Below are 11,207 nucleotides of genomic sequence, written 5' to 3'. Positions count from 1 at the left end.
TTATAACGTCACTATGACATAGTTCTACAGTGGCCTAGGTTCCAATTGGTTGACTGTACGTATAACGCGACTAAAGGACCACTGACAGGGGCAGATATGCACATGAGCAAGGCTCGCCTGTATCCTTAGTGCGTTTTCACGTTATCCGATCCGATATCGGATGTCGGTAGGATTTCAAAGGAAAATATCAAAAATGGAGGCTCAAATGTATGGGATATCGGTCCTACATATATCCGATATGGGATGGGATAATGTGAAAACGCACTTAGCAGGGTCCTTGCTCAGATCTTTTTTTTAATACTACGGTGGCAAAGAACCATACGGTCCGCCTGATGGAAAGCGGTCACCTTAACATATGGACGCCTGCAACTCAAGGATTAGAAACTTGTATACTCCCTTTTGCTGTGTTAAGTACACAGCAAAAAGGAGTGTACAAGTTCCAAGGAGGGTGCGTGTTGCCTGGTTGCCAATGACTCAAAGGACAATAGAAGGAACAAATTAGTACCGTAGGTCCTTCCGTCACCAGCACACCGCACCCTCGTTGAGCTCTAGCAGCCTTACTCACCTTCCATCTTGATTTGGTTTGATTGAGTTTGATTTTTTTAATGCCAACAGAGAATAAAAGTCAACTTACCTTCGTTAAACAATCCAAGGAACTTCCTGACAAAATCTTCACTGGTGATGAAGCGTTCTCCATTTTTTTCTACTGTGGCAAACTTCAGAAATATCTCATGAAGGCGGTCTGTGTCGGCCCTTTTTAGGTAACCAGCCCCCTGAAAACGTGAGAAAAAAAATCAAATCAATTCATTGAGCCATAACACTTTCCTAAGTTCTTATAACATTTTTAGCATCTTAGATAGATGCTAAAAATTTTGCATTGGAAATGGATGGATGATTCGAAGTGTTGAACTATTAATATACATTCATGGCATTTGTAGGTATGCTTATTCATACATGCTGTGGCTGTTTGGACATTTGCAGCTTTTGAACTTTTACAGTACATCCACATCATATGTATTACATCTTACACAAATGTTTTAATAGCTTAAAGTTCTCAGTCTGATACAATAGTACATTGTGCAACAAGGGGAGGAAGTTGAATATTACTAACGAGAGTAAGTTAAATCGCGACGGCTTGCCGGAGCGATTTAAAGACTCGAGTTTGTAATATTCATACCCGCAAAGTTACATACAATGTTTTTCATCACACTCGCAATGTAAAAAATATATAAATAGATGTAAAAAAGTTAAGTATGGTACAAGAAATTTTATTATTCCCTTGGGAGAACGATTTGTCTATAACTCATGCAATAGCACATTTAAAGTGCAGGTGTGATGAAAAATATATTATTCCTATAAGAACTCCATAAAGAACCAATACCTAATGTTTCTTAGGTTCTAATGAAAATAATATTTGAGAAAACTTTAGAATAGCTTGCTTAGCAAGAATATTTTTTTGTATAAGTACAAAATAATTTTATCAATGACTTTGCCATCTTATCTTTAATTAAATCACACTAAAACACCAGTTTTAACTGGATTTAAGCAATCAAATTAAATTGTGATTCATTTAATTTCACATGATAGAGTCTACAGCAGACTAAAATATATATTAATATAAGTAATAAATTGTAATAATTCAAGGAGAAACTTAAATTTTCAACCCTGCAGAACATTGACCCAATCACACTCTAGCAATCAAGCTTGCACAGATTCATTCATTAATATAAACCTGGCAAAACAAATTTTGTCAATTGAAACCTTTTTTTAGAGGCTTTAGAAAAAAACAATGACAATTTGACTGAGTGTCTATGCTTCACTGCCAGCAACCCAAATTATATCTACAACAGCGTCAACAGCTGATGAAAAAATAACTTATTTCAGTCCTGCTAGTACTCCAACTTTCGACTATTTTGAGTGGAACAATGATCGACAACAGTAGGATATTGTCATTATGGAAGTCATATTTTTTTATAGAAATTTAATATTTTCATTGAAAATCCCATGCATAATTAATTTGGTCAGACTCATACTATAAGAAATGTATAGGTATTAGGATAAGATAATTCAAATATCATGTTAAGTAATAGCCTGATGACATAAAACAATCATTGTTTATGTCATCACTGTCAACAGCCAATTACATTATCACATGACAACAGTCAAACCATATCAATGAGTCTTATCAGTTAACCTTGTCTTTTTCTATGACTTAATGTCAAATGTTATGGTATATAAATCGTAACTATTATGGCATAACTCTATATCTTATCTTACACACTTCCTACGCATGAAGCATTTTATATCATGTTTGAGGTTATATAACAAGAACGGCTTTTACAAGAGCTGTATTAGACTGGAACAACTGAATGGCAAAAAAACAGACATTCATTGATTATACATGACCAATAAATATATCTATTGTTTAATTTCTACAAATGACAAATGAATTAAGAAGTCGTTACACCTAAAACTACAGTAAACATAAGATTAGTTATCAATAACAATGGAATTTAACCGTTAATTAAATATCAATAGCACAACACAATTTGAACTCATTCAGTAAGATTGTAAAACTATTTTTCAATACACTTCTTTCACTTTCAACACAATCACTAAACAAATACAATTTAAAAGTTTGAAATAATTTGAAAAAAGAACTCTATGGCCAAAAACTTTTTAAAACTAATTCAACTTTGAATGGCATAAAAAAATAAATGATGATTAGTTACCCGACGTGAAGTCATTTTGTTGTGAAGACTCAAATTGAACTGAATTGATAATTATTGGATGAGTTGACGTAACTGATAAGTAATGTTATCTTGTGTATAGAAGCAATACAAAAGTCAAACACAACTGTATGTTAGTGCATTCCTAGAGATGAAAACATAAGTTTAGGTTTGATATCTACACCAATTTTTAAGACAATTAAAAAAAAACAAGTCAAATTCAACATCTCTAGCACTGGTGAGTAACAAATTTATTTAAAAAATATGGAAATGTATGTTCTAAATTTGAATATTTTAAAGTCACCGTTCTTGTTAAGAGGGCTTTCGTGTTAAAAATAGTGAAATCGCAACCGAGCGCTTGATCATACCGTGTGTGGTATCAAATTAAAGGGCTTTGCGAGTAGTTTATAAATATATATCACATTATAGGACTTTTTCTACTTGATCTAACAAAATATGAGAAAATATCCAAAAGTGGTAATAATTGCACCGGTGAAGGCTCGTTTTCAAAAAATTGGCAAAAATCAATAATAGCAATTTATAATTACTAAGGCATAACAGCAATTTAAGTAAACGTTGCAGATTAATTAAGTACAAAACTTACTTCGATGTGATGTAGATTTTCAAAGAAATTGTCACTTAATTTTAGGTAATTTCTGAAAAAAATTGAATTCGCCTTAGACTAGTTTACTCTTTTTCAAAAACTTAAAATAAAAATCTAGTCTGAAATGATTGTGGTACAGGATATACGAATTATAAATTTACCCGTTTTAATATTCAAAATTGTCCAAATTTTACAAATAAGATCGACTGATTCAGCTCTATACGTGCGTTTTTCTAAACGTGCATTAGAGAAAAATTCATAATTAATTTAGTGAGTTAGTTTTCAAAAATCCAGTCTTATAAAAATCAAGATAATAAGATGCTCTAACTGGAACTTGAATTAAATAAATCTATTGGATAACGGAAAGTGTAGTATTTCACTGACTAAAACTATCAATTTTACATTCTTTTGACGTTTTTTTTGAAAGCAGCCTTAAGGTTATGTTCAATATTATTATCTAATAGTGTTGTTCCTATTGTAGATATCAGTAGATTGCATAAGTTAATTATCATTAGATTGTTAAGTCTATTGCAGTCATTAGTTAGGTGTAACATAGAGACATAATGCCGCACAACACAGGTGTAAAGAGATATTGGTTCAAGGGCGGACGTCTCAAGGGCAAGGATGCCGTATTAGCGCAAAAAATCAAAGCAAATAACTCGCGCCTACGACACTTAATTAACTACAATATTTACTAACATAACGATCTTCACTCATTAATAATCTGCAAATTGTATTCAAAAACTTACCCACCTCTTGACAGCTGGCCTGAGTTATCAAAGAGTCGAACAACGTTTTAAACATTACAGTGTTTTTTGTCACTATAAGAAATTTGGGCAAACAAAAAAACTGTAATGTCTAAACCCGAAACTACCAAGTTCGTTTGCCCTGATAACACGTCACGTCACGTTAAAAATACGGCAAATCTATTTTAAGTTATTCACGCACAGTGCTCATGATCGTCTATCGCCCGGCTTTGCGGTGAAACGACTATTTTGACATGACCTTTTGTTTTGTCCGGATAGCTCAGCTGGTTACCAACGTTTTAATTTTACCGGTTATTATAGATTTTTTTGCGGAATTTTGACAAAAATAGGGACGTGTTGACAAGTTGTGTTGTCGACTTTTTATCGATACTATTTTATTACGTCCATGTCACGTGATTGACTTGTCTTATTCAAAATAATAATCATTAAAATAATAAAATTAAATTGTCAAATAGTAAGCTAGTAATTAGTTCTGTAGACCTAAGTTATATTCTTATAGTTCTTAATTTTTTTTTGTCATGATATTTTTATGCAATAAAGTTTTTATCTATCTATCTATCTATCATTAAGTAATAAAAATAAAATAAAAAACACAGTTTTATATTTTTATAGTGCAAGCACATAGATCCATAAGGCTTGTACGTAGTGAGCCTAATTAGCATTTTATAAATTATGACTATAATAAAAATATAAAGGGTCATAATATAATAGTGGTTCCTGTTAACAATGATACCTAACAAATACACATGCGAATAGGTAATTTGTAGCTCATTTTAATTTCTAACATGTCCTCGGGAGCGAGTTCGCACTTCTATTAAGTAATTTAAGTATGTATACATACTTATTTAAATTTCTCTTAATTTCATTAAAATTGTGAGTATCATGAGTATGTTAGGTCATTAATTCAATCAAATAAAACGTTATTCATGAACGTCGTCTAGCATTTGTAGCTAGGTCATTTACATAACTTGTTACATAATAATATTACGGTCATTAAAGTTTTATACTTAACTATCATAACTATGTTTCTGTAATCAGGCATTGACGGACGGCACACTTTAATTGTAGTCTTTGGCGTTGCCAGAAAACGTTCTATTACATTTTTCTGATGAATAACCAAACGTCTACAATGTTATATTGTTCCATATAAATTACTTGCAACAAAATAATATTTTCAGATTGCATTTTCTCATTTCTTAAGAGAAATTACGATGCTATTTTAGTGCCATCTATGTCTAAGCGCATGAACTACTTTGAAACTTACTAAAGTGTTAAAGTTGACATAAAAGCGAAGATGGCGCTGAGCTAGAAGTCAATTTAATGAAGTAATACTCGGTGGTGGCCACCTACACATATAACTGATATGAGTGTGTAACTGTGTATGTGGCTGTTACCAAGGCACTCAGTTTTTTGTCCAGTACATAAATGTTAACTATTAATTAATTTAATTAGAATAAGTTTTTAAAAATGAACTTTGGTCTGAAATAAAGATATTTTATTTTATTTATTATTATTCTCTTTATTCATTTCAATTCTTAGGCTAGGTATTTTTATAATATGATTATAAAAGTAAAATACAAAACCACATACAAAACAATACAAATTATTATTATTATTATTAATTTGATTCGGTATTTGTCGGCAGATTTATATGTTGCAATTTTTTTAATCACGCTGACTAATGTTGTAGAGCTGCTATAATAATACGGCAATATTTTATAGCCAGAGGGCTGCACTTTAATGCACAGTAAATACAAGAAATCATAGAGTAACTTATACATAAAAAGTTTATCTATGACATTGAGGGCCTATTGCGAATCAAGTTTGATGTGATGCTTTCCTAACACACTTAGTGCGAATTTACAAATGCAACAAAGAGGCAACACATCAAACAAGGTCCACGGTAGGCCCTCTTTAATGTGCAAGTGGCGTCCTCTGAGCAATGTTTTGCCTAATATCCTCTATACAAAGTCAAATGTTTGTGACTGCCACTAATAAATTAAGGTCACTTTACTTAATTAGGTAAATAATAATAGCTATAATTAGTTCAAACAAAATCGTTTGTTGCTACTAACTACGAGCAATATACTTAACCTACCCCTGTAGATAAGTACACAGTAGATATTTTTTATCTTATCATTCTTATCAGGTAGGTAGGCTACCAAAATACGTTTTAAATCCCGGAAACGAACTTGCGACTTATGAAAGTACTACTCATTTAGGTACTATACCAATAATTCTAGATAATAAGTAGTAGGCTGTACGGATTGTGCGCTGAAAGGACAGTTCAATTCAAACCAGAAAAGCGCATGAGATTCATGCATTATCTTTTTTTACGTGTCCGTAGTGAACGCTTTTTCGTTTCGCCGTACTTAAGCCGTACCTTCAATTGTTTTGCATAAACACTATAGCATATGAAGTGTTTCGTTGGATAAACATTTCAAAATAAATGGTCATTAAGAAAAAAGAGATAAGTCTACATCATTTTGAAAATATTAAAAAAAAAAATGTAATAAGGAACCACAATATTTATTGCATTGGTTATAACTCATTATTTATTTACTGCTCCGTAAACTCACATATCCAACTTTAGGTGTAGGTACAAAACGTACCTAAAATCGAAGCATTTATTGAAAAACGTCATAATAAATTCTATTTCGAATTTCGAATCGTGGAACTGGCTTGTAAATCGTAGTTACCGAAATGCAAATAATAAGTTCGTTAGCGTTCCCGTGTTGTGGTGGCGCGCAAACAAATGCAGCACATCACTATTCCCTGCCACAAGGCAAAATACCGCGAAAATTCGGAGCCACAGACACCAAAATACCAACCGTATGACTATGGAATAAAATTCCTATTAAAATGAGCAAAGCGAATTTATTTCGCTTTGGTTTATCACGTTGGAAGTAAGCTATGATTACTGGCATAGTAACAATGTAATGGGACGTACGCTGCCTTTTGCATGTGCAGAAATCATTAAATGTCGGATTTGTATTTACTAATGATGAAAACTAAAATTTTCGAGTTGGATTTGATAATTAATCGCTATTCAACTGAAACAGCCCGTAAAATAAACATTATGTGCAGTTAATGACAAGATTTTTATTGGCAAGAATTTTCTCAGTGCTTATGATTATGATTTATCACGATAATTTGTGTCCAATAGAAAGTAAATGCAATCTAGACTTGCAGGGACGGATATACTACTAGTATATCAAAGAGGATCGAGTATTATAGAGAGTTACTGTCGAAGTAAAATGTGTAATCAATCACAGTGCATAGACTGCCATCTCTTGATACAAGCTTAAAACTTTTGAACCTCAGTTTTGACAATACAATAATAGATAACACAAGCAAACAGAAAATAAAGTGTCATATATTATATGTCAATAAGTTTGCACGAATCAGATTTGAGTTGGTAAATCAGTGTAGGTATAACAAATGCTTATTTACATATTTGTTATGTTACGAGTATACGGACTTTATTTAATAATTGTTTCAGAAATCAATAACACCATGGAGAGAAGTGTGATGGCACCTCAAGGTATGGTGGTAACGCCCCACCACCTTGCCACTCAAACTGCCATCTCCATCCTTAGAGAAGGCGGTACAGCCATGGAGGCGATGGTGGCCGCTGCTGCGACCATCGCCGTGGTATATCCACACATGAACAGCATTGGTGGAGATGGTTTCTGGCTGATTGTACCACCACATAGTGACCCAGTGGCTATTGAAGCCTGTGGTGCCGCTGGAAGCTTGGCAAACGTAGATTTCTTAGCTGGAGAAAAGACTATACCCTTTAGAGGCGTCAAGGCCGCCCTAACTGTCCCAGGAACTATAGGAGGCTGGCAAGAAGCCTTAAATTATGTTCGAGAATGTGGTTACCAAAATATGTCAATATATCGACTCTTAGCTGATGCGATAAGATACGCGGAAGATGGGTTTCCTGTTTCTGGATCTCTGAATCAAGCTTTGATAAAGGCAAAAAACTTTAAAGACAACACGGAAACTTTTAAAGAAGTATTTCTTCCTAATGGTGTAATTCTGAAGGAAGGTGAAAAATTGTATCAAAAAAAACTTGCGAGTACTTTGAGAAGTTTGTCTGAGGACGGATTGAACAGTTTTTACCGTGGCAAAGTTGCAGACTTAATAGCAGAAGACATGGCGGCGTTAAACATGGCTATAACCAGAGACGATCTTGCGAATTATACTGCTGTTAAAAATGCCCCATTACGAATGTCTCATAAGACAGGTGATTTATACAATCTGCCTCCCCCAACTCAGGGTATTGTATCTTTGGCCATATTAGGAATGTTAGACAAGTTAAATATTGATGGTAAAAACGAAGGACAGTTTATCCACACGACTGTTGAAGGAACAAAACAGGCTTTTAAATTGAGAGACCAATACTTAACTGATCCTAAATATATGAATATTTCCAATCCTCAAAGTTTGTTGTCTGCCAAAACGATTGAAAATATGATAAAGAATATTAACCCAGATGTAGCATTTTCTTCTGGATCTGGCAAAGTTTCTGGAGACACAATCTGGATGGGCGTAATGGACAATAGAGGTTTCTCAGTTTCATTTATCCAAAGCATTTTTCATCATTTTGGTAGTGGCATAGTTTTGCCTCAAACTGGTATCACTTTGCATAATCGGGGCACGGCCTTTGTTTTAAATCAAGATCATTTAAGGGCTCTAAAGCCCGGTAAGAAGCCGTATCATACCTTGAACCCTGCTGCAGCTAAACTCCATGATGGAAGGGTTTTGGTTTACGGAACGCGTGGAGGGGACGGCCAACCCCAAACTCAAGCAGCTATCTTTCATAGATACGTTGTTCAAGGTCTTGGTCTGCAGAAGTCCGTTTCAAGTCCCCGTTGGGTTTACGGTAGAACAGTTGGGGATTTGCACGACCGACTGCTTCTGGAAGACAGATTTAGCAACGCTACTGTGGAGTACTTGAGGAAAAGAGGTCATGGTGTGGATCTTTTACCATCGTTTAGTGAGGATGTGGGGCAAGCTGGAATATTAGTCAGGCACTGTAATGGAATGTTAGAGGGAGCCGGAGACCCCAGATCTGATGGCAATGCTGCTGGTTTTTAAGAAACTGATGTAACATTTTAATATTTTAATCAGATCTATTGTTAAGACTGTTTAATGCTAATTTTATAAAATTCTACAGATATTTTTGTTAGTACGGTAATTATGATTACAAAAACAAATCAAACATTCGAAATATTGCTAAGACTGATTCAATTTGTTACGAATATTATAGGTAATTTTTGTTATAAACTATGATTACAAAATCAAATCTATAATATCTATAAATTATATTTTTAAGAATATTTTTTACATTTGTATTTTTTTATAATATACCAGCAGTTATGTTAAAGGTAATTTGAATTTCATTTGAGTCATCTTAAAGCCTGATATAACACATAATTCATGACTGCCCAAAGAGGAAATACACAGGCCATTCCCTGGACTTGCTCAGCCCTGATGTAAACGCAGCCCGTTGGGTGAAGAAGCTAGATATAAAATTGTAGTCCTTATGTTGATAACATTTTGTTGGTAAGCGACCAGTTTATAGCCATACGATTAAATAATAAATAAAGCCTTACCCCCTTATTCATAAACGTTCACTAAAGTTATCAAGCCGATAAAGTTCGTTTGTCCCTTTCTATCACACCAGTACGTCGGAAAGGGACAAACGAACTTTATCGGCTTGATAACTTTAGTGAACGTTTATGAATAAGGGGGTAATAATTCAAGTTTAGGTATAGGGCTTCCTTATACATTGCAATAATGTTTGTTTTATCATTTATCTGCTATGTAATGTTGAATTTGTATATTAATATTTTTTTTATGTTAATAAAATCTTTATTTACATGAACATATTTACATAATTATATAAGAAACTAAGGCTAAACTTAAAAGGTAGCTAATGTCTAAAATAGGCCCTTGAGGCATTGTACCAAGGATACTGGCGACATTTCCTAGCTGTATCGCAAAATGCATGAATCATTTAAATGCATTCTGTGATTGCGTATCAAAATCAAAATCAAAATCAAAATAATTTATTCAGCAAATAGGCCACAGGGGCACTTTTACACGTCACATGTACATAGGTATTTAAAAAAATATTTAAAATTGAGTTGAAATTACAATTGATACTATTATATACTAATTCTAAGTTCTAACTAAAGTTAACTCTATACAATTAATTAGAGATGTAGAAGGTCTCTAAATGTCGAATTACAACCAAGAACTACACTAAATTTTAATATAAAAAGTACAAATACAAAAAAAAAAGTCTAAAATTACTTTAGAGGTGCAAATGACTCTAAATGTCACAACTAAAAATAAAATGTATATCTACTTAATCTAATTCTCCTTAGAGATGTATATGGTCTCCATGAGTCAAAATCATATATTTAAAATATTCACTAAAAGAAAGGAAACAAACGACAACCGAACAAAGTGTCCTAATTTAATAAAAATTAGAATTAAAGTTACTAAGTTATAACAGCCCCAGTAAGCTTAAACAAACCGGTCTTCACAGACGGCACCCGTTCACGAGTATGACGCGTATCTCAGCCATCGCCTCCCTCAACCTTTATTCGGGAAGGTGGCGACCCGATCAACGACGCCACCGCAGCAAAGACCTTTAAGTGTGCATGACATGTTCAAGCTGCCAGGCTAAATTAAATATTCAAATAATAAAACATAGCTGTAAGACACTATATTCTGTGCTCGTATGTTACAAAGGAAGGAAATATAGATTTATACAATATCGTATATATTCATATCGTATCGTATATATTCACTTCACTTTCGGAGAATGATTATCATGATGAGATAAGATACTTCTTATTTAAATAGGTATTTACTCAGTTTCTGAAACTAAATCAGGTTAGCCAGTATTTTTATAATTATATTAACATTTTACACAGGAAAAATATACTCAAAGGAAAGAGGAACCAACTTACGTATCCTATGTTAGTCTGATCTCGTATCACCATTTCTGCGACAGGGGCATAAGTAGTTGGAAAGTTCCATGCGAGATGTAGCCCGTACTATTTTAACTAGATCATTATTAAATTT

At 33.4% G+C, this 11,207-nt stretch overlaps 2 protein-coding genes across 2 annotated transcripts in view; one reads left to right on the top strand and one right to left on the bottom strand.

Annotated features, from left to right (window-relative positions):
• Positions 1 to 4,386, bottom strand: part of LOC125242549 (calcium-binding mitochondrial carrier protein Aralar1) — a 33,830-nt gene extending 29,444 nt beyond the window's left edge. Inside the window, exons 1-2 of the mRNA XM_048151307.1 lie at positions 4,087 to 4,386; positions 635 to 773 (exon numbers count right to left, since the gene is read on the bottom strand). Coding sequence (XP_048007264.1) covers positions 635 to 773; positions 4,087 to 4,137 — 190 coding nt within the window. The 5' untranslated portion in view covers positions 4,138 to 4,386. The remainder of the gene's footprint in view (positions 1 to 634; positions 774 to 4,086) is intronic.
• LOC125242548 (oxamate amidohydrolase proenzyme-like) lies at positions 2,830 to 9,996 on the top strand. The gene is made up of 2 exons (XM_048151306.1): positions 2,830 to 2,967; positions 7,603 to 9,996. The coding sequence occupies exon 2, from the start codon at positions 7,617 to 7,619 to the stop codon at positions 9,204 to 9,206; it is 1,590 nt and encodes a 529-aa protein (XP_048007263.1). The 5' UTR covers positions 2,830 to 2,967; positions 7,603 to 7,616; the 3' UTR covers positions 9,207 to 9,996.
• Positions 9,997 to 11,207: the final 1,211 nt, after the last annotated feature.

The sequence above is a fragment of the Leguminivora glycinivorella genome, chromosome 3 (assembly GCF_023078275.1).
Source record: "Leguminivora glycinivorella isolate SPB_JAAS2020 chromosome 3, LegGlyc_1.1, whole genome shotgun sequence".
Classification (NCBI taxonomy): domain Eukaryota; kingdom Metazoa; phylum Arthropoda; class Insecta; order Lepidoptera; family Tortricidae; genus Leguminivora; species Leguminivora glycinivorella.
This window is presented reverse-complemented; position numbering and strand designations above follow the sequence as displayed.